Below are 20,439 nucleotides of genomic sequence, written 5' to 3'. Positions count from 1 at the left end.
TTTTGTTAGCATATAATGAAAAGGGTCTGATTTTTTTTAAAAGATATTTATTTATTTGAGAGAGAGAGAGAGAGAGCACAAGCAGGGGGAGAGGCAGAGAGAGGGAGACAAACAGGCTCCCCACTCAGAACTGGACACAGGGCTCGATCCCAAGACCCTGGGACCATGACCTGAGCTGAAGGCAGACACTCAACTGACTGAGCCACTCTGGCGCCCCTGGGTCTGATTTTTTGGTCCTACTGGACTGTGTCTTCCACAGACCCCCAGCATGTCTGCTCTGTGTTCCTGTGCCCCTGCCACCAGGCACACTGTCCTCAGCCTTTGGACGCAGTTGCGCCTGAACTCAGAGGTAGCCTGGACTCATAAAGTCCACACTCCAGAGGACAGAGGCCAGTCCCACCCTGCCAAGGCTGGGTAACCACGCTCTCCGGTCCTGCCCTAGGTGACAGGCTCCACGTCTCAAAGTCATGATTCAGCTCCAGACGCCAGGCCACTTTAGCCTCCCTCAATTAATTAAAATATCACATAATAAAAATTCTCTGATTTAATGTTCAGGAGACCCTGGCAAAGGCTGGGAACGAGGAAATTCATTAGAGGAGACTGTTCACTGTCGATTGATTTGCTCGTTCTTATTAAATTTTCCTGTGTCATCCATCCCTGGGGGAGAAGGGAGGGCAATGTTTTTTAAAGACATAGAATTAATTTTACCATAAAATCTGAAGGAAAAAAAAATCCATTTTGACTAAAAATCAGGCGTTTTGTATAAGGTGGGAAGTGGGTACATTTGGGATTGAACATTGTCTTTCGAATGATCTCCCTTAAGCCCAGTTATAACTCATTTAGCAATAGGAGACTGAGATTCAGGCTGCCGACCTCCTGCAGCTTCAGGTCCAACCTCCTTGGATGGCAGTGAGGGGTGTGGCCGAAAACCACTGTCCCCCACCTGCCACTACAGCTCCAGGCATCTACCACAGGTCACTACTCCCCTTCACAAGCTACCCTTCACTTCTCCACCCCTGCTCCTTTCACATGCTCTTGCCCTAGCTCAGAGTTCCCCATACCTACTCCAATCCCCAGCTCAGATGCCTCCTCTTCCAGGAAGTCTTCTCTGACTTCCCCCTGAGCTGATCACAAAGCAGACACCTTGTGTTGCCTGGCAGGACTGTAACCTCATCCCACCCCTCCCCACTTGAGTCTCATCTGAGGGCCCAGGTCCCACCCACCTTTTTTTTTAAAAAACATTTTATTTATTTATTCGTGAGAAACACACACAGAGACAGAGAGAGAGGCAGAGACCTAGGCAGTGGGAGAAGCAGGCTCCATGCCGGGAGCCTGATGTGGGACTCGATCCCAGGACTCCGGTATCACTCTCTGAGCCAAAGGCAGATGCTCAGCCACTGAGCCACCCAGGCGTCCTGCCACCCACCTTCATATTGCCAGTGTCTGCATCTTTCTGGCCTCTCGAAAACACCACCCTGTGTGCATGTGGGAGATGACAGAGGGCACAGGTCTCTGAGTGACTGAAATACTTGGATGAGTATTCAGTGGGAGATACAAGTTCTGAGGGAGTTAGAAGGATCAGGCCGGCAGGAGGCAATTAGCACTAGTTAAACACTGTGAGCAAGGCCGCCCAGGTGTGAGGGGAGAGGAGGATTCGGATCAAAGTAGCTGATGTGGGCAAGAAAAGGGCAAGGGGTGTCAGGGGTGTTGGAGACGTATCTGAGGGACCTGCTCCCACCCACAGCAGTATTCTAAGAACAAAGAGACCACCAAGACTGTCCTTAAAAACATTTATTTTTAGGTGCAGGGGTCATGTGACATCATACCATTTATAAAAACAGAGCAGAAGACACAGGTTCTGGGGGCATCATATTTCTGAAGGGCAACAGCCATCGCATAGTCCTCTCGGCCTTGGGGACGGAGGGGGGAATGTCTCTGGACTCTCCTAGTTGAAAAGTCATTAGGTTGGAACAATCCTGTTAATCTGTCTTTTTGGTTTTGGTGAAAATTTCAGAGAGTGCGAGATGATCACTATTATTTTGCACATCATTACAACATTCACCCAGCCTCCTGCGGTTTTGATGTTTAGCTCTGCCAACCAAGCGTTCCGTCTGCCCCCCTGCTCTTGGCATCTAGACCCAGCTCTCCAACTGTGACTGGGCAAATGGGAGGGGAGTCAAGCGATCTCGCTGAATGCATTTATCAGCAGATGTGCGATTGTTCTAGTACCTTCTCCAGGGCCAAAGCATCCCTACTTCTCCTGACAGTTTCGCTAAGTGCCTTACCAATTCTTCTCACTATTCAAATCACAGAAGACTTAGCTGCAGACCTTGGATAAGAAACCCCCAAGGTGGGGTGGGGAGAGAGGAGGGGGTGCAGAGTAGGGAGGATGTGAGCGGGTTCCCCTGCAGCCCCGACCTCCAACAGACATGCACAGCTTCCAGTTAATCTGTTTCAGCTCTGATCTTATTCAAAGAAAGGGGTTCTGATGTTTTAAAGTTTGCAAACCACCCATCTAGTGTCATTTCCTTCTTATTGAAATGAGGAAACCTGGGTCCAGAGGTGAAGGGGACTTGCTTGCAGTTGGGCAGCAAGCCAGGGATGAATTCCCAAATGGAGCTCATGTTTCTGGATTCCCAGGCCATGCTCCTGCCATGTTGTACATCAGGGTGATGCCACCCCAGTGTTTCAGAGATGGAATGGCCAGGCTCAAAGGCAGAAAACTTAATTCCAAAAAGGATTCCAGAATGTAATGCCCAGCGGGAGTGGCATGGGAGTGTGCTATAAAAGCTGAGTGGGACAGTGCTAAGAATCCCTGGAACCCCCCAGAACCTTCCATTATGTAGCTATGAGATTGCCCGAGAAGCAGCACCATGGCAGGGGAGGGGGCCCAGGAGGGCCAAGTGCCCTGAGTTCTGGTCCTTCTTGGAGGCCTTCAGTCCTTAGGTCGGTACCTCCCTCTCTGAGCCTGGTTCCTTCATCTGCAAAGAGGGGGCGCAGCCCTGCCTGCTTTCCTGGAGATGGATGGACCACAGACAGAGAAGCGCTCAGGAGCTTGAAGGACTAGACACAAGGGAGATCCCAGTCCTGACTTAAAAAAATTTTGATCACTTAAGGGATCTATTTTTTCACCCAGATATTAAATACTCTTCCCATTAAAAAAAGAAAGAAAGAAAGAAAAGAAAGGAAAAGTAAGAAAGCAAGCCAGCCCGCCTTATTCCGAGGTAAGGTGAAAACATCTCCAAGTAAAATTATTTTGTTACACTCTAATCCCAGAGAAAGAAGCATCTGACCCCCTTTCCTCCGCTTGATGTCCAGAAGCCACTGCCACCTGGTTAGAAAGTGCTGGGCTTGTGGACAAGGGGACATCTTGGTCCCCAAACATCCAGCCAAGGAGCTCCCGAGTTAGGGAACGTGTCCTACCCAGGGCTTCATCTCTTTAAGGCGGGAAATGGCAGGAAAGGGAGCGCCGAGGCCAGCTCCACAGCCTTGCAGCTGTTTTTTGAGGGACTGCCACGTAAAAGGAATGCGAAGACTCTGCCTCTCGTATTTTTCCACAGGACCACTTCACTAGAATGACACGGCTCGAAGGGACCCAGGAACATTTAGTCCAAACACCAGGTTCCCAGGTGAAGAAGAAAAGGCCCAGAGAGGGGAAGGGCCTGTCCAGGCCACACAGCATGTCAGAGAAAGGCAGAGGACACTACCCTACCCCCTCCTCCTACAACTCACGCTAATCAGTCACAGACAAATGAAGTAAAGACTCATGGATGACACAGGCCTGGTTCCAGCCCTTTAGAATTACGAATACACCACCAGGTGACCTTCCCTGGGAGGGATTAGTTACAAAAGAATTCTCACAGAGCAATTCGTTTCAAAAGTATAAAAAAGCCACATGCAGTCTGGTTTCCCAATGCCTGTCCTGCTAAAAACTACATCTGCATACGAATCTAGTTGGCATCTAGTTTGTAAAAACATATAAAAGGGGTCATCTACAAACACAGGTTTCTCCAAATCTTCACAAAGAAAACGATCCATGACGACTTTTCCAACATCCTGTCATCAATGTTTCTAAGACCCTGGAAGGAAAGAGAGAAAAGCATGAGATGAAAGAAGCTGCTTTGTCATAATCAACTACGTGGTAAATGGAAGATGGGGGAAATGATCCTGAACTCTAAATCATCCTGGCAAGGGGTAGTGCTGGTGAGGACCAGAGGGGCACTGGGGGCATGCAAAAGTGCACGTGGGACCACTGGGTGGACACTGCAGGGAGGCAGGATGCAGCTGAACACGAAGAAGAACTTTCAACTACTGGAAAATCCAAAGATGGATGTCGGTGGTAGTGAGCTCCACATTACTGGAGGTATGCAAGCAAGAGCTGGCAAATACTGCATGTTGCAGGGGAAAATGAAGAACTGCGTGGCGATGGTCTTAAAGTTCCATAGTGCTTTGTAGCTCCCTTTTGAAAACTCATCTGTAATAGACTACATTCATAGCCTGGTACCATGGTGTGTGTGTGTTTTTGAAAAATATATACATTAAAAATTTGTATATATATTTTTTACTTTTTTATTTTTTATTTTTTAAAATTTTTATTTATGATAGTCACACACAGAGAGAGAGAGAGGCAGAGACATAGGCAGAGGGAGAAGCAGGCTCCATGAACCCGGAGCCCGAGTGGGATTCGATCCCGGGTCTCCAGGATCGCGCCCTGGGCCAAAGGCAGGCGCTAAACCGCTGCACCACCCAGGGATCCCAAAAATTGTATATATATTTAAAACATGAAATATATAGAGAGGCACACACACAGATGTACACACATATATATATGCATACAAGTGTGCAGGACCAAAGTCCTGATATGCAACATAATAACATATAACAATACGCATCCATAGAAAACAAAGAACCATCTCCTGCCTGAATTCCTACTTGACGATTTCCCACCTTCTATTTCCCTCTCGTTTCCAGCAGCTCTAACTACCTCATCCACAGCACTTCCTTGGTGCCACTCACCCCTACTCTCCCGGGTTCTTTTTTTTTTAAGATTTTACTTATTCATGAGAGAGAGAGAGAGAGAGAGAGAGAGAGAGGCAGAGACACGGACAGAGGGAGAAGCAGGCTCCATGCAGGGAGCCCGATGCGGGACTCGATCCTGGGACTCCAGGATTATACCCTGGGCCGAAGGCAGGTGTTAAACCACTGAGCCACCCAGGGATCCCCTTGTGATTTTGTTCTACCCGGTTCTAAGCCGATTCTCTCGCCTCAAACTCGTGCACACCCCTCGCTTCCTTAACACTGCACTTCTTGTATCTTAGTGACGTTCACTGTTTTGCTTTTCTGTGCATCCCTGCAGACTCGATGTACGGCCTTGTGCACAGAAGGTACACACCGACAGTGGCTAAATATGAAAGAATATGGATGACAAGCACAGCAAAGTCCTGCGTGCCTGGCCCCGGGGCTCCAGTGACAGGAGCAGGGTCCTCTACCCCACTGATGCTGGGCGTGGCGGGACGTAAGCAGACGTGACATACGCCACATCCGAGCAGAATCTTTATTTATTTATTTTATTTTTTAAAAATTTTATTTATTCATGAGAGACAGAGAGACAGAGAGAGAGAGAGAGAGAGAGAGAGAGAGAGAGAGAGAGAGAGAGAGAGAGGCAGAGACACAGGCAGAGGGAGAAGCAGGCTCCTCGCAGGGAGCCCGACGTGGGACTCGATCCCGGGTCTCCAGGATCATGCCCTGGGCTGAAGGCGGCTCTAAACCACTGAGCCACCCAGGCTGCCCTGAGCAGAATCTCACAATCTGAGATTGTGTACCTGGCTCAGTGTCTCGCACACTCCCTCCACCACAAGAATGGACATAGTCCACGCTGGGGCTGCTCCTCCCGCTGGGTGCCAGGATGACAAGACACATGGCGCAGAGCCACAGCCAGCCGAGTGGCAGCCATGACAAGGAACGTGAGCAAGACATACACGTTGGTGGCTGTGCACCAGCGGGCTCTGGGGTTGTTATGCAGCAAAAGCCGGCTAATTAAGGGGCTGATTTCCTAGGTTCATGGCCCACCTGTCGGCAGGGGACAGATGCAACCCCAGCTCTCACCCAGGGGCGCAATAAGGACTGAGAGTCCTGGGGCCAGGGGAGATGCAGATTTTCCTGGACGCGCTGCTGAGCACGTTCGGTGTTGAGGACAGGGAGGTACGGCCTGGAGACAGCAGAGCTGCCCGCCAGCAAGAACCTGGGGACAGACAAATGATGCTCAGACTGTCTCCGCTGTGGGCACGTCGTCACACTGCTCTCTGTGCAGGACTTGAAGGAAATATTCTCTTCTGCTTCAGAAACAGGAAAAAAAAAAACCAACCCTGGTCTTCCCCACCTATGGACACCCACAGAGTTCACAGCTCTTGAGTTTGCACACTGTGTGAGAAGCCCAGGGTGGTAGGTGTGTTGAACTAGAGTCTATCTGCTAATTGCAATATGTTCCTACTTCCGTTTGGTATTCCTCTGGTTTCCTTGATTTATGTATGTTTTCCTCTTTGTTATTATACATCTTATTTTATAAAAGAGTTTATTATTTTTAAAAAGTGTATTCATGAGAGACACAGAGAGAGAGGCAGAGACACAGGCAGAGGGAGAAGCAGGCTCCCTGCAGGAGCCCGATGCAGAACTCGATCCTAGGACCCAGGGGTCACGCCCTGAGCTGAAGGCGGAAGCTCAACCCCTGAGCCACCCAGGCACCTCGTTACTGTACGCCACCTCGATCTCTTGTGAGACAGGTGTATAAATACCAGAAATGACTTAGACCACGTACATTACTCCATCACATGCGGTCGTCTGGAGCTGGGAGGCGGGGCGCGTTGTATTTACTCAGATCTATAACTGTCACCGTGCCCTGGGACTGGGCCTCCCCAACCGCGTTGGCTGAATGGCACAGGTACACACCCTCGTCTTCCTTTCTCAGTGGGTTGATCTAGAAACAAAACAGGCAAGTTTCTGTAGTTACATATGGCTTATTTAGTTCCTAATGATATGTCTGAACACTGATTTTTCAAAATCAGCTAGAGCTCGCTATTCCTCTTCTTGTCTTGGGTAACCCTAACCCTAACCCTAAAGAGTTAAATTTTATTCTCTGTACCTTCTCTCTTGGGGCTCTCATTTTAATGGTTCCTTTGCATTCCCACCTTTAACTGTGGGCTACCCGGCCCTTTTATTGAAGGTGATAGGTATACATCACAAGGAAAATATAGCAAGTTAAAAGAAAACTCTACTGACCAAAGAATGACTCGTAAGTGCTTTCAGTGGAGACAGACTTACAAAATAACAAGAGGGATAATATTTTCCTCTACCCGTTCATGTGATAAACGGGAATGTGCTTGATTTGAAAAAGCCATGGGCACGACGGCACTCTGAGTGTCTGGGCCGGGTGGAGGAGTCACCAAACATTGCAGAGATGGGAGTGAAATGAGGTGGGCACTGTCCGAGAGCAGCCCGTCCTCGCGCCCCGGAAGAGCAGGCCCACACTGGCTCTCTACTCTCTTGCTTTCTCTTGGTAGAACCACCTCTGTCCACCACGGGTCACTCTGCAGACTGGGCAGGCGTTACGCACAGCACTTCGTTTTGAACTCACGCCTATCGTGGGGGAAGGGGGGCATCATCATCCTGATATTGCAGGAGATTGGCAGGTAAGTCACAGACTACTGGGTCACAGGGCCCCTGGATCGTCTGTAGTCCAAAGCCCTCCTCGTACAATTGTGAACCTGAAGCTCAAGGGTAGAGTGACTAGCCCTACACCCATCCCTGTCCCGTCACTCCCTCACTCTTTCAAATACAGTGTGTTCCTGTGACTTAGCGAAACTGCTTGCAAGTGGCATAGGAGAGCCCAGTGGGGGTGTGGGTGGGGGTGGGGCACCAGTGTGCTGACTTCCCTCTTTATCGGCCACATGGTCTTGGGCGAGTGTTATTAGTCTCCTGTGGCTGCTGTAACTAATCACCACATACTTCATGGCTTAAAACAACACAAATTTATTATATTTAGTTCTTTTTTAAAAAAATCTTATTACAGATATTATTTTTTTTAAGATTTTATTCATTTATTAGAGAGAGCACACATAAGCGGTGGGGAGGGGAGAAGGAGAGGCAGATTCCCTGCTAAGCAGGACCTTGGGATCGTGACCTGAACCAAAGGCAGATGCTCAACCCACTGAATCACCCAGGTGCCCCTAAAGATTTTATTTTTAAGCAATCTCTTTGCTCAATGTGAGGCTTGAGCTCGCAACCCCAAGAGATGGAGAGTCACACACTCCACCAACTGAGCCAGCCAGGTGCCCCTATATTTAGTTCTTGAGGATAGAAGGTATCACCAGAACTGCCTTCTTCTAAGGGGTCCTAGGGGAAAATCCATTTCTTGCCTTTCCCATCCTAGAGGTTGCCGGCATTCCTTGGCTTATGGCTCTCCTCTTCCATCTCTGAAGCAGGAGATGGTGGCTCATATCTCCCCTATGCTGGCATCACTCTGGCTCCTTCCCTCCTGCCTCCCTCTTCAGCATTTATTTTTTTATTATTATTTTTTACGATTTTATTTATTTATTCACGAGAGACACACAGAGGCAGAGACATAGGCAGAGGGAGAAGCAGCCTCCATGCTGGGAGCCTGATGTGGGACTCAATCCCAGCATTCTGGGATCACGCCCTAAGCCAAAGGCAGACGTTCAACCACTGAGCCGCCCAGGCGTCCCCCTCTTCAGCATTTAAAGGGCTCTTGTAATTATCCTAGGCCCACCCAGATCATCCAGGATAATTCCCTTATTAAAGTTGGGTCATGAACACCCTTAATTCCATCTGCAACCTTAAGCCCCTCTTGCATATAACAGATCCTCAGATTCTGGGGACTGGGATGTGGATAGCTTTCCGGGGCCATAATTCTGAACACCATGAAGGTCACTTATGTTCTCAGGGGTTAAACTTCCTTCATAGTTATTGCAGGGTCCAACGAGAAAATGATAAGAACAGCTCTGAGGGGACGCCTGGGTGGCTCAGTGGTTGAGCATCTGCCTTTGGCTCAGGTCATGATCCTGGGGTCTTGGGATCGGGTTCCACAACCGGCTCCCTGCTATCTCTCTGCCTATGTTTCTGTGTCTTTCATGAATAAATGGATAAAAATCTTAAAAAAAAAAAACCAGCTTTGAAATGTGTAATGTGCTATAGAAATATAAGCAGTACTTTATAAGGGCCAGTCAATAATAGCCAATAATCCTAAACAAATGAGATACTCACCAAAATCCAGGCTGTGGCCTCGTGGTCAGAAGGGCCCCCTCGCACCTGCACGGCTATATTGACGTGGTCCCCAGGCAGGTCCTCCAGCACCCGGGTACCCTCAGGAGACTGTGTGACCTGCAGAGGACAGAAAAACCATGGGTGGTTTAGAAAAAGCATCCTTACTGTCATCATCTTCCGACTGACTCAAAGGCCATATCCTAGCACCTCTTATTCCCAGTAAAAACACGTCAGTGGCTTTATAAACCTAAGTGCTGTGCAGACAGCACCCCCTGCTGGACAGTAACGATGCCGACACCACCGTTATCCCACAGAAGTGGTTCAGAGTTTCGTGACCCTTCCGGGGCTGTTGAGCTGGGTGCACAAGCTACGCTATGACCCACGCCAGCCTCTCACAAATTGATCTGCAGGAAGATCTAGTTTTGGAATAGGATTTGGAGAGTCTTTCTAAAACCCAGACCCCGTGAAGTAGGCTCTAACTTCATTCCAGTGCATCTAGGCTAGATAAACGGCGAACTTTCTGGACAGCTGAGGGGCCGAGGGAGCAAATGGCACAAGGAAAAGCTGGCTAGTCCCCCTCTCTGGGGACAGCTCCGGGGTAAAAGTTCTGAGGCATATACACTTGGAGGTAGAAGAGTGACACGTGCGATATCTTTTTTTAAACCATCCGTTCCACAGATACAGACATACAAGCACACGGATCTCCTCTCTCTCTCTCTCTCTCTCTCACACACACACACACACACACACACACACACACACAGAATTCCTGGACATAAATACCTTCCTCCACGTGATGACAGGGGTGGGCACAGCCCTCACCTCACAGGACAGGTACACCTGTGCCCCGGTGACGTTGTGAACACTCCGGGGTGGAATGATGACCACAGGAGCTGGAGGAAGAAGACAAGGGATGACAAGGGGTCACGACCTTTACCCTGCCCGCAGCCCCGCGTGAGGGGAGCGGCAGCAAGGAGCTGCCACAAAGAGCTGGCTCGCAGGCCAACCCCGGTTCCCTCAGACCTGGGGGGCCGCCTGCGTGCTTCCTCGCCCATCGCCTTTGTTCTACCAACAGCAACACAGGGATCTGGAGAGGAAAGGCGACTTCCCAAATCCGCCACCACGTCGCGGCAGAGCTTGGGGCTCGTCACCCCCGTGCCCAGGGCCCCTTCCGGGACCGGCTGCCATCTGCTCACGGAGGGGCTGGTGTCACCTCACCAACGCCAAGCCTTCTGACAGATGGGCTTTTCTCCTTGCACGTGGAGGGCGGTTCAAAGACTAGGCCGCGGAACAGCTGCACTCCCGAGCTGAGACCCCCTGCGGGCCCTTCCAGACGCTCGTTTGCATATCACAGACTCCAGACTCCACGGGCCTCCCCTCCCCACAGCCTCCTGGCCTCCTGGGGCAGAGCTCAGGCACCGAAGCCCCTGCACAGGGTCTGAGGACACCCCGAGAGGGGCGACCTCCTGGGACCACCCTACCCAGGCAGTGCCACTCTAGGCTGCCAGAACATTACAGAAAAGGGGGGGCGGTGCTGGCTGGCTGGGCCCGAGACCATGGGGTATCCGAGTCGGAAGTACTCAGCTGGCACTCCACACTGCCCTCCTCTCAGTGCCCTCCACGTGCTCTGCTCGCAATGGCGCTAAAAGAATCAAGTCCGGCCACCTCAGCTTCCAGGCCCTGCACCCAGGCCCTCGACGGACCTGCCCGCACTGCCTGCCTCCCCTCTGCTTGGCATGCATGACCCCCCAAGTCCATAGGGGACAGCTCCCCATCCCGCAGGACCTGGAGGGTGTGTGTCTGAATCCAGGACCAGGGTGTCTGTACCCCTCTGACCTGCTGGATGACAGCCGGCAGGCAGTCCAGGTGCTTCCCCTGGCCTCACCTGGCCTTGACAGCAGCGGGACTCACCCCTGCATCCGGCCCAGCAGCGTCTAGGACAAGATGCAGTGCGGAGGCCTGGTGAGGACAATGCTCCCTGCTCGGCATCTGTAAGATGGGGATCATACCCCCTGCTCGCAGGGCTGTTGAGCTGATCTTACCCTGGGATGAGTGTGAGAGTAGTGGTTTAAGTTACCAGGACGTATAAGTGGGCATCAGGAGCAGGTCTGGTAAACAGATGACTAGATGAAGAAACACATGGCAAAGAAGGAGCAAACAAACTGCAGGGTTTATGCTCCCGGGGCTTTGCCTTGTGACTCATGTGTTCTCCTGGAGAGGGACGGGGCCCTTGCCTGTCTGGGTGCAGCTGCAATAAAAAAGGAGAGCCAGGGGAGGGAGGGAGAAGGCCGCAGGAGCAGGGGGAGGGCCAGAAGTGAAAGGGCACAGAAATAAGACTGGTCTGGCCCCTGCACACAGACTTGTCAAGCTGGTACAAAAAAAAAAAAAAAAAAAAAAAAAACCTCCGGAAAATTGTCTTAGAACCAGAGTTTCAAACCGGAGGGCCCCAACTCCCCCAAGATCCTGTGCCTAACCATCTATGATGTGTTCAGTTTACCATCCACTTGCATGCCTCCAGTGACAGAGAGCTCACTACCTATAGAGCCAGGCCTTTCCATCCTAGGAGAGCCCTGCTGGTAAGAAAGTTTGTCTTCACCTGGAGCTAAAACTCACCTGCTTGTAAATCCCACATGTTGATCGTAGGGCTGCTTCACTGGAGCCCTATAGCTTCCTGGGTGCCCCATGGGCCTCTATGGAATCCAGACACTAACATCCCTGGATTGGGGATGTTAGTGAACATCCCCACTGTTCACTGGGGGGGGACTGCTTTCTCCTCCCTCAGCCTCATCAGCCAGCTTCCTCAGTTGTGCCCATTTGTTTGCTTTCCAAGCACCATGGCTCTACCCACAACGCTGAGTGCAGCCAAAGTGCCCTTGTTGAACCAAGGCCCTAGGCTTCTAACATTGTCAGAAGCATCTCAGCCACCTGCAAACTGCCACAAAGAACCACAACACCCCCCTCTCCAGCAGGGGCCCCATCTGCAACATGACAAAGAGAGTCTAATTTATCCGCACCCTCCCACCAACATCCCCTCCCCTGGAGCCCAACACTCCTCAAATAGCTCGCTGGGGGAACAATCAGAACCCTATCTTATTCCAAAGCCCTCAATGGATTCCAAAGGGACACTCAATCAACATGTTTTACTTTCATTCATGTAAAGTCATAAATTTTAAATGAGATTTCATCAATCTCTCTCAGGCCTAAACGAATAAACCAGTAAATCACATTTCGATGTTCTCGTGCCTCAAATTTTCCCTCTCCCTCTTTTGAAGACTGTCGTGGAAACAGTGTCTTTGCTACTGATCTTGTGGCAGAAAATATCACTTCCTTGACAAAAGAGCCCCCGGCTTTTGATGATAAAGTAAGGTTCACATTTTTATTGATTTTAAAATTTACATACAGCACATTTATTCCTTGTGGAGTGCAACTCTCGAGTTTTGACAAATGCCTACGGTCGTGTAACCACCACCACAACCAAGATTTAGAAGAGTCCAGTTACTGCAAAAAATTCCCTCATGTTGCTCTTTGTCACAGGAATCTGGTTTTAATATTAACCTATCTGATTTTTAATTTAAAATATTTTTATCCATCATAGCTTCTCATAATCAGCCACCACCATCATCATAGTAATAATGGTAATAATGCCACCATCTAACTCAGAGAGCTTGCTGTGTGCTAGGCACTCTAGTCTGCTCCCAGGGATTAACTCACTCCATCTTTGCAGAAATTTCATCAGCTGTGGAGCTAGCAAGGGCTACCCAGGTTTAAATGGTTGGGTGAGACTTTGAGCCCAGGGCTCTGGTTCTGAGCTTTGCCCCACAGAGTCTTGTCCTCTACTTGGATGACACTTCCCTGTACACTACTCCTTTTATCCTTAAACCTACTCTTCTAAGCAGGTGCTTCTATCCCCATTCTACAGATGAGATAAACCAAGGCTCAGCAAGGTGAAGGGCCTGGAGGAACAGGGACTCAAACCCAGGCACCCTGATCCCATCAACTCTCCACTGAGTTTTAAAGTGAAACATATGTGGTCTGTATGGACTCCATTCCAGAATATGAAAGAGCTCCTTAGGGACTGCATTGAGGATCCCTAAGACAATCCCCAGGTTCAGGTGATTTGCTAGGACGACTTACAGGCCTCAGCAGTTTTACACACGGCTATAATTTGTTACAGCGAAAGGAGACAAAGCAAACAGCAAAGGGAAAAGGAGCTCACAGGGTCAAGAGGGAAAACCAGGCATGAGCTTCCCGGAGCCTCTCCTGGTGGATCACACAGGACACAACTAATCCCCCGATAGTGAATGGTGACAGCACATGTGAAATGCCATCTGCCAGGGAGGCTCCCTAGAGACTCCATGCCCGGGAATTTTGTTGGGGGCAGGTCACCTGGGCACCCTCTGCTTGACCAAAATTCCAGGGTCCCAGAAGAAGAGCAGGCGTGCAGCATAAAGCGGGTTGTTTGTACGGTTTAGGCATCAGTGTGAAAATGGCAGGAACCTTCTTGAAATCCAAGTTCCCGGACACCAGCCATGGTCAACCTGACCAGAGGCCTTTCTAAGGTAAGGATAAGTCCCAGGCCTGCTCTGTTTACTCTCTTCTGCATGGTGGTGGTGGTGGTGGTGGTGGAAGGGGGAAAATCCCTCCAAACCACCCCAGGGAACAGCTCTTGTGAAGACACTATTAAATGGGTGATGTGTCTTTTACACTAGCAGGACATTCCCAATCCTGCTGTCGCCAAGGGCTCATTCGAGTGTGGTGCTGGGGTGCTCCCAACATCATGACTCCTACAGGCAGAGTAGACCTAGGTTCAAATCCTGCCTCTGCTACACCTGCAATGCTGTGACTTGGTCTCAATTTCTTCTGTGGTGTCTACTCTCCTTCCTCTCTCCTCTCCTTCCCTCCCCCTAGGAGGAAGAGCTCTAAGAACCCTTGCAAACCATAAAAGGCAACTGGACACGGCAGGCTGTGCTGCCCCATGGGGAATCTCCTCCTCCAGACCGCCTCCTGGCCTCCGGGAGAGCAGGCCTCTGGGTGGGCCCTTGCCCAGAGGTTCCAGACCCCATGCCCACAGCCTTCTTTCTGGCCAGCCTGAGGCACAGCCTCTCACCTAGCGATTGCCAGGGCTGCCACACTCCTGGAAGAGCCAGCGCTTTCCTTTCTACCTGCGTTTGACGAAAGTGATGTGGATTTCAGGAGGAAGGATGGTGCCTGGTGGGCCCAGTCTGTGAATGTGCCAGCTTTGTATCTCTAGCTCTTTCTGGCTAAATACTTGCTTCCTTCTGTCCATGCCAGCAACAGCTCTAGAAAAGCTGGGATGGCACAGATCCACCCATCAGGTAATAGAATAGTCACCCACATGTGCACCTACAGAGGTAGCGCTGGGCATGCATAGAGGGAAACTCAAATGCCCCAGGGTCCCGGTGCCAACCATGGCAGCTTGGGCAAGTCATCAACCATTTCCTCCTTGTCTGCAAATGAAGACAGTCACTGCTACTCGAGTCTGCTCTGGGGTAAAGGGAGAGGATGGATGTGACTGAATTATTAACCATGTGGGTCTATACGAGTGAGAGGGGTCGACAGTATTTTTCTAGTGTGTGGTGATCTGTCCCCCCCACACTGTCAACTAGATCTGTCCTTGAAGGCTAGAATGAAAGATCTTCCCAAAAGCCTCTGAGGTTCCTTTCAAGTCAATGGTGCCGAGGAAAGAAAGAATATCAAAAGTCGTCCTCCAGGACCCCATCTGCTTGTACAAAGAAGTGCACAACCAAAGAGTTTAATCATCAACGCATTGAACAGCCCTGATAATTTATGCTAATAGTCATGTTAGGATGTGGAAGGAGAAACAGCTTAATCCGGCTCCCCGCAGCCCGTGCCACACACCCCCTCCCTCGGCATGAAAGGCAGTTGAGCACGAGGCCCCCGTCTTTGTCCCTCTCACAAAGTGGCGCTTGCAGCCTCTCCTGGTTACCTGGTAACACGCGTCTCGCTCAGGCTGCGATTTCTAAGTGGAGCTGGAATGTCAACGGAGGTGGATTTTCTAAGATTCAGGATCTCAAGAGCTCAGTGAAGCTTCGGGGGCCCAGGACTCTGGTGGGTACTGGCCGGGGACCCTGATCCTATCTGATTTAGCATTCAGAACCGGCTAGCAACCTGCTGCCTGCAGGATCCCAGTCCCCTCCCCGTGTCAGCAAATGGCCAGGGAGCACGCAGGGAACGACACAGCCTTTTAAAGTAATGACAGCAGCAACGACACCATGCCACTTTACAGCTCACAACAAAACCACTAACTCAGTACAGAACGAAGCTTCATCCCTCAGCCTGGTGCTCAAGGCTGGCAATGTCCCGGCCCCAAACCTCTATGGGCCTCACCCCCGGCCCCAGGCACACACCCTCCCCCATACCTGCCCAGCAGCCAAGGTTTGCACCCACCTAAGGACCTCCCCATTCCCCTCTCTCCCCAAGAATTTTCTAAAAGTCCTTCAAGGTTCCTCTCGGATATTTTCCCCTCGTGAAGCTATCCCTGAAGAGAGGAGCCAGCAACAAGCCTTGAGGGAAACGCAGAAGGTGGATCCAGACCCAGAAACCCTCAAGATTCAAGGGTAGCCAATTTGCAGCCCCATCCTGATCAGGAGGCCAGTAGGCTAGACGTGCCTGGCTCCGTGTGAAGAGAGCCGGGCAAAGCCAGGCTGAGGCCCCACCTCAGCTAGGAGCTAGCCAAGCAGCTCCATGGAACCCCCTCTGTGTGCCTCCATTCTCCTTTCTATTAAAGAGGAGTGAGGGCACCTGGGTGGCTCAGTGGTTGAGCATCCGCCTTCAGTTCAGGTCGTGATCCCGGGGTCCTGGGATCAAGTCCCGCATCGGGCTCCCTACATGGAGCCTGCTTCTCCCCCTGCCTACATCTCTGCCTCTCTCTCTCTCTGCGTATCTCTCATGAATAAATAAATAAAATCCTTAAAAAAAAGAAAAGAGGAGTAAGATCTGGCCCAGGGGTTGGTGTTCTGAAAACTGCGTAAGAAGAGATGCAAGAGCGATTTTCAACAGTCAAGAATTCCTCATCTAAGCGAACAGGGTGAGTCTTCCTTAAATGTGTTAATCAGAGGATTGCTCTTATTGTTAGGTGTTCAGGGGAGTTTCAGAGCATAGGAAAAGGTCAGAATTTAAGCCTGCAAATGGTTTCCAAATGCCCCACAGAGGCATGTGTAAGAACACTTCCCGCACCTTTTGGAACCTGATAAATATTTACGGGGGTCTCATTCCATTAAAGTCAGGTGCTCGCTTGCAGAACGATAGGTGAGCGCCGAGGAGGGGTGATTTTATTAACAATATTGAAGCAGAACAGCTGCCACTATGACTCAGCCTGTTTCCCTTCCACCGGGGTCCCTAGGGGCATTGTTAAAAAGTACCCCTGCTGTGTCGTCTGAATAAAGGATGGCTTTAGGGACGCACACAAGGAGATGCCCCCTTCACTGGCTGGGAAAGAGGTCCCTATCCACACCTTCATGCTTCACCAGGACACGAAGGCAGGGGCCACAAGCACATTTCGGGACGAAAAGAGATGGAACAAGAGTGCCTGAGTCTGTGGCAGATGACATCGTTGCTGGTGGGGAAGGAGAGCTAAATTCTGGGGAGGCCTGATGCCTGTCACTAACGAGATCATTAAAAGCAGTTTCTGACTTTCCTTCCTTTTAGTCCCTTGAACATCTTTACTCTCGGGGCCTGTGCCCGGGGTGGGCCTCAGAGCCCATAGATCAGAGTGGAGGGGCTGTCACATTTACTTGTCATTTGGTAATTTTCAGTGAATTAGGGGTATGGGGTTTCCATCTGCCATCTGGCCGCACTCTGGTAACCATGGCAACCACCACCTGCCTGACTTAACACTATCAAGTCCTGTCCCGAAAGAGCACTACACAGGGTGTCGGGGTCCCGGATGCCCGTCAGGCTTTACTGGTCATCCTGGCTGTGTCCCCTGCACCCCCACCCCCACTCCAGGTCTTAGTCTCCTCTGCACAATAGCAGATTTGGTCTATGTGTCTTCAAGGTGGCTCTGTTTTAGGAACAAAATATCACTCCAGGGAGAAATAATCTGAGACCATCAGCACCGGCTAGATTCTGGGGACTTGGTCAGCATTTCTTGTGTCTCCAGCGTGTGGAGTGAAAGTGTGGCCTGTCTGGAGACAAAGAGAACTGCCTGTGAATTAACTGCTAAGGAAAGCAGATTGCAAAAAAAAAAAAAAAAAAAAAAAAAAAAAAAAAAAAAAAAAAAAAAAAAAAATTCTAGCTCCAGTGATGGGAGCTAGAAGAAGGAAGGAGGCAGGACTGTTTAAATGCCACGGGGCAGAGACAAAGGTTCAAAGTGGAAGGGACCTCAACAGTGGCTCCACCGGGCTGTCGGGGCCCAGAGAGGGTCAGGGACCAGCCCAAGGTTGCTCAGGGAACCAGCAGCAACTCGGGAAGCACCTGCCAGCTCTTTCCTCCCTTCTTTTTCCTGGGAGCCCTGGCCAGGAATAGCCAACGGTGACTCTCCTGTGCTCCGGGGCTGCTGCAGCCCCCTCATTGGGCAGCACATTGTTTTTGTGTTTCCAGAGATAGGAACCTTCCCACCCCATCCCCAACAACCCTCTGGGTCTCCTGTACTTGAGTGCACGTACCTGGAATGCTTAGGGGGTGGGAAATAATACTAAAAATTACCCAGGGCCTGGAAAAGGTGGACCCCTACCCCTAAGGCTTTCCTGTTGGAGCTAAAGTCATTACACTGATTTGGGCATTTAGGTCTAGACTTGGGTCTGGAGGCCCAGGCCAGACCCCCAACCAGACTCCTTGGAACTTCCTGGCCACCAGCTCACTCACCAACTCTCCACTGCCCCCTCCAGGCAGTGTAGACGGGGGCAGTTCTCCAAAACCTAATGGGCCATCAGGGTGCTTCACTGGGCATCCCTATACTGATGTTTTCAATCTATTTTTGTTTGAGTTTTAAAAATTCCATATAGAGTTGGGCAACAACGGCACCCATAGATGACTTTACTGGGATGTTAATAAACCTTAAGTTTCTAGGTACCCAGCAATGAAAACATTTCCATTCCTTTACCCTTCAAATCATATGAGCCTTGGACCTGCGAAATCCAGATCTGGCCCTGATGGCACCATCCTCTTTTCAGAGCTTAGGTCCTCAAAGGTCTTAACTGTCCTGGGTGGGAGATCCCTCAGGTCCTCCTAGCAGGGTCCCAACCCTGGGGTTCTGGCCCAGTGATTCCCAAGTCCCCTGTCTGGAGTGCCTCCTCCTCCAGCATCTTCACCTTCCCTCCCTCTTCATTCATCAACCCCACCGTGCACGGCCCAGTGCCAGTTCGGGGAGCTTCCACCCAGTAGGACACTACCCGCCCCCCCCCCCCCCCCCCCGGGTCAGCTGGAGGCATCCATGGCAGGCGGCACTAACTGCAGGCCTTTCGGCAGGCAAGTACCAAAAGGGACAGCAGGCTCACCAAAATTCTGACCAGCGCAGGGGCTTGTATCTCCATGAGCCTGGCAAGGAAGGGGGCAGGATGTGGATTCCTGTCCCAAGTCTCCTGGAGCACCTGGCCAGGTAGGAAACACTGCTTCTGAAGGGAGAACCGAGGCTCTACGGATCACGGTGCGTGCAGGGATCCTCTGCTCCACATTCCGGGGGGCGGGGGGCGGGGGCTGGGGTCCCTATTTCTCCTCCTGCCCCAGCACCGCGGCACAGAGGCGGGACTCACCGAATTCGCAGGGGCCGTCGCGCGCCTTGTGCAGGTGGCCGGGGTGCGGGCGGGGCGCGTGCCGGGCGCGCAGGCGCAGCGCGCAGATGCTGGGGTAGGAGCGGCCGTCGGAGCCGCAGACGGCGCCGCGCTGCGCGCACACGCAGAGCCCGGTGCCCTCGGGCGCCGCCCCCGCGGCGCGGCTGGCGCACACCAGGCCGGGGCCGCAGCGCGCGCCCGCCCGCCCCCCGCAGCTCGCGCCCTCGGCGCCCAGGCAGCGCGCGCAGCAGCCGCACTCGTCGCGCGCCGCGATCCCGGGCGCCGGGCAGCTGGCGGGCGCGGGGCAGCGCTCCGGCCGGCACGGGCCGCACGCGGGGAGCCGGCCGCCGGCCGCGCGGAGCCCCAGGCCCCGGGCCAGCGGCGGCAGCAGCAGCGGGAGCAGCAGCGGGAGCAGCAGCGGGCCGAGCGGGCGGCGGCGAGCCATGGTCGGCTTCGGGACGGCCGCGGCGCCTCTGCTCGCGCTGCGCCCGGCGCGCGCCGCGCCGCCCCCCGCCCCCCGCCCGCCTCGCGGCCGCTGATTGGCCGCTGATGGGCCGCTGATGGGCCGGGCCCCCGCCGCGGGGCGCCGCCGCCGGCCTCGGGGCCCGGGACCCGCGCGGCGGGTGGGCTCGGCGGAGCGGCGCCCCGAGCCCGCGCCCCTAGGCCCGGGGCCCTGCGGCGGGAGCTCGCCCGAGGTCGCCCGAGGTCGCCGCCGTAGCGCCGGGCCTGGGCGTGCGGGCTCCAGGTCCATTGACGCTCCCAACAGGATGCGCTTCGTAATTTTAGTTTGCATTTAGGAGTTTTCAAGTGTCGTGTTTTTGAAAAGCGCCTGTAAGGTTTAAAACGTCAGAGTTTTTACGAATGGGCGTAATGGTGAAAAGAGTTTCCCTTGCACCCTGTGACCCAGTGTCCCAGCCCAGCCTCAAGAGGCCACTCGTTATCAGGTTCTTGCGTGTTTGCAGAAATTTCGTAGCCCATTAAAGCACGTACGGCCGTGAAGCCCCCCCTTCCGCTCCCACACCCGCACACACACGGTGGCGTGGCCTGCATGTTACTCTGCACTTGGTTTTTCCATCCATAGTAGTTCCCGTAGTGTCCCCGCCCCTTACTGTCTCGGAAAGGGGGCTTCTACAAACAATGCAGCGTTATTTGGTTTCCTCCCCTGAATGCTACTAAAACCCTGATATATTTCACAGTCAAAAGTGACTTTGGTTGTGATGAGATCTGATGATCTATTTTGGATTAGCCTCAGACTTTTAAACTTTGCATAGTGTTTAATTGCATGAAAACTGCGATTATTTAGCCAGTTTTGAGTCCTTTCGTTACTACAAATAATGCTGTGATGAATGTCCTGGCGCGCAGGTGTCAGTATACCCGTGGTTAGTGGGGAGTGCATGTTGGAAAGACACGG

The 20,439-nt window shown here is 52.0% G+C and overlaps 1 protein-coding gene across 1 annotated transcript; it reads right to left on the bottom strand.

The window, feature by feature from the left end:
• Positions 1-1,717: 1,717 nt before the first annotated feature.
• IGFBPL1 (insulin like growth factor binding protein like 1) lies at positions 1,718-19,779 on the bottom strand. Its single transcript, XM_041762455.1, has 5 exons — positions 19,011-19,779; positions 10,060-10,169; positions 9,277-9,393; positions 6,815-6,973; positions 1,718-4,079 (listed from the first exon to the last, which is right to left on the bottom strand). The coding sequence occupies exons 1-4, from the start codon at positions 19,777-19,779 to the stop codon at positions 6,824-6,826; spliced, it is 1,146 nt and encodes a 381-aa protein (XP_041618389.1). The 3' UTR covers positions 1,718-4,079; positions 6,815-6,823.
• Between the last annotated feature and the right edge of the window lie 660 nt (positions 19,780-20,439).

This window comes from Vulpes lagopus, chromosome 7, assembly GCF_018345385.1.
Source record: "Vulpes lagopus strain Blue_001 chromosome 7, ASM1834538v1, whole genome shotgun sequence".
NCBI lineage: Eukaryota > Metazoa > Chordata > Mammalia > Carnivora > Canidae > Vulpes > Vulpes lagopus.
Note: the sequence above shows the minus strand (reverse complement) of the source record. Positions and strands in the feature narration are given on the sequence as shown.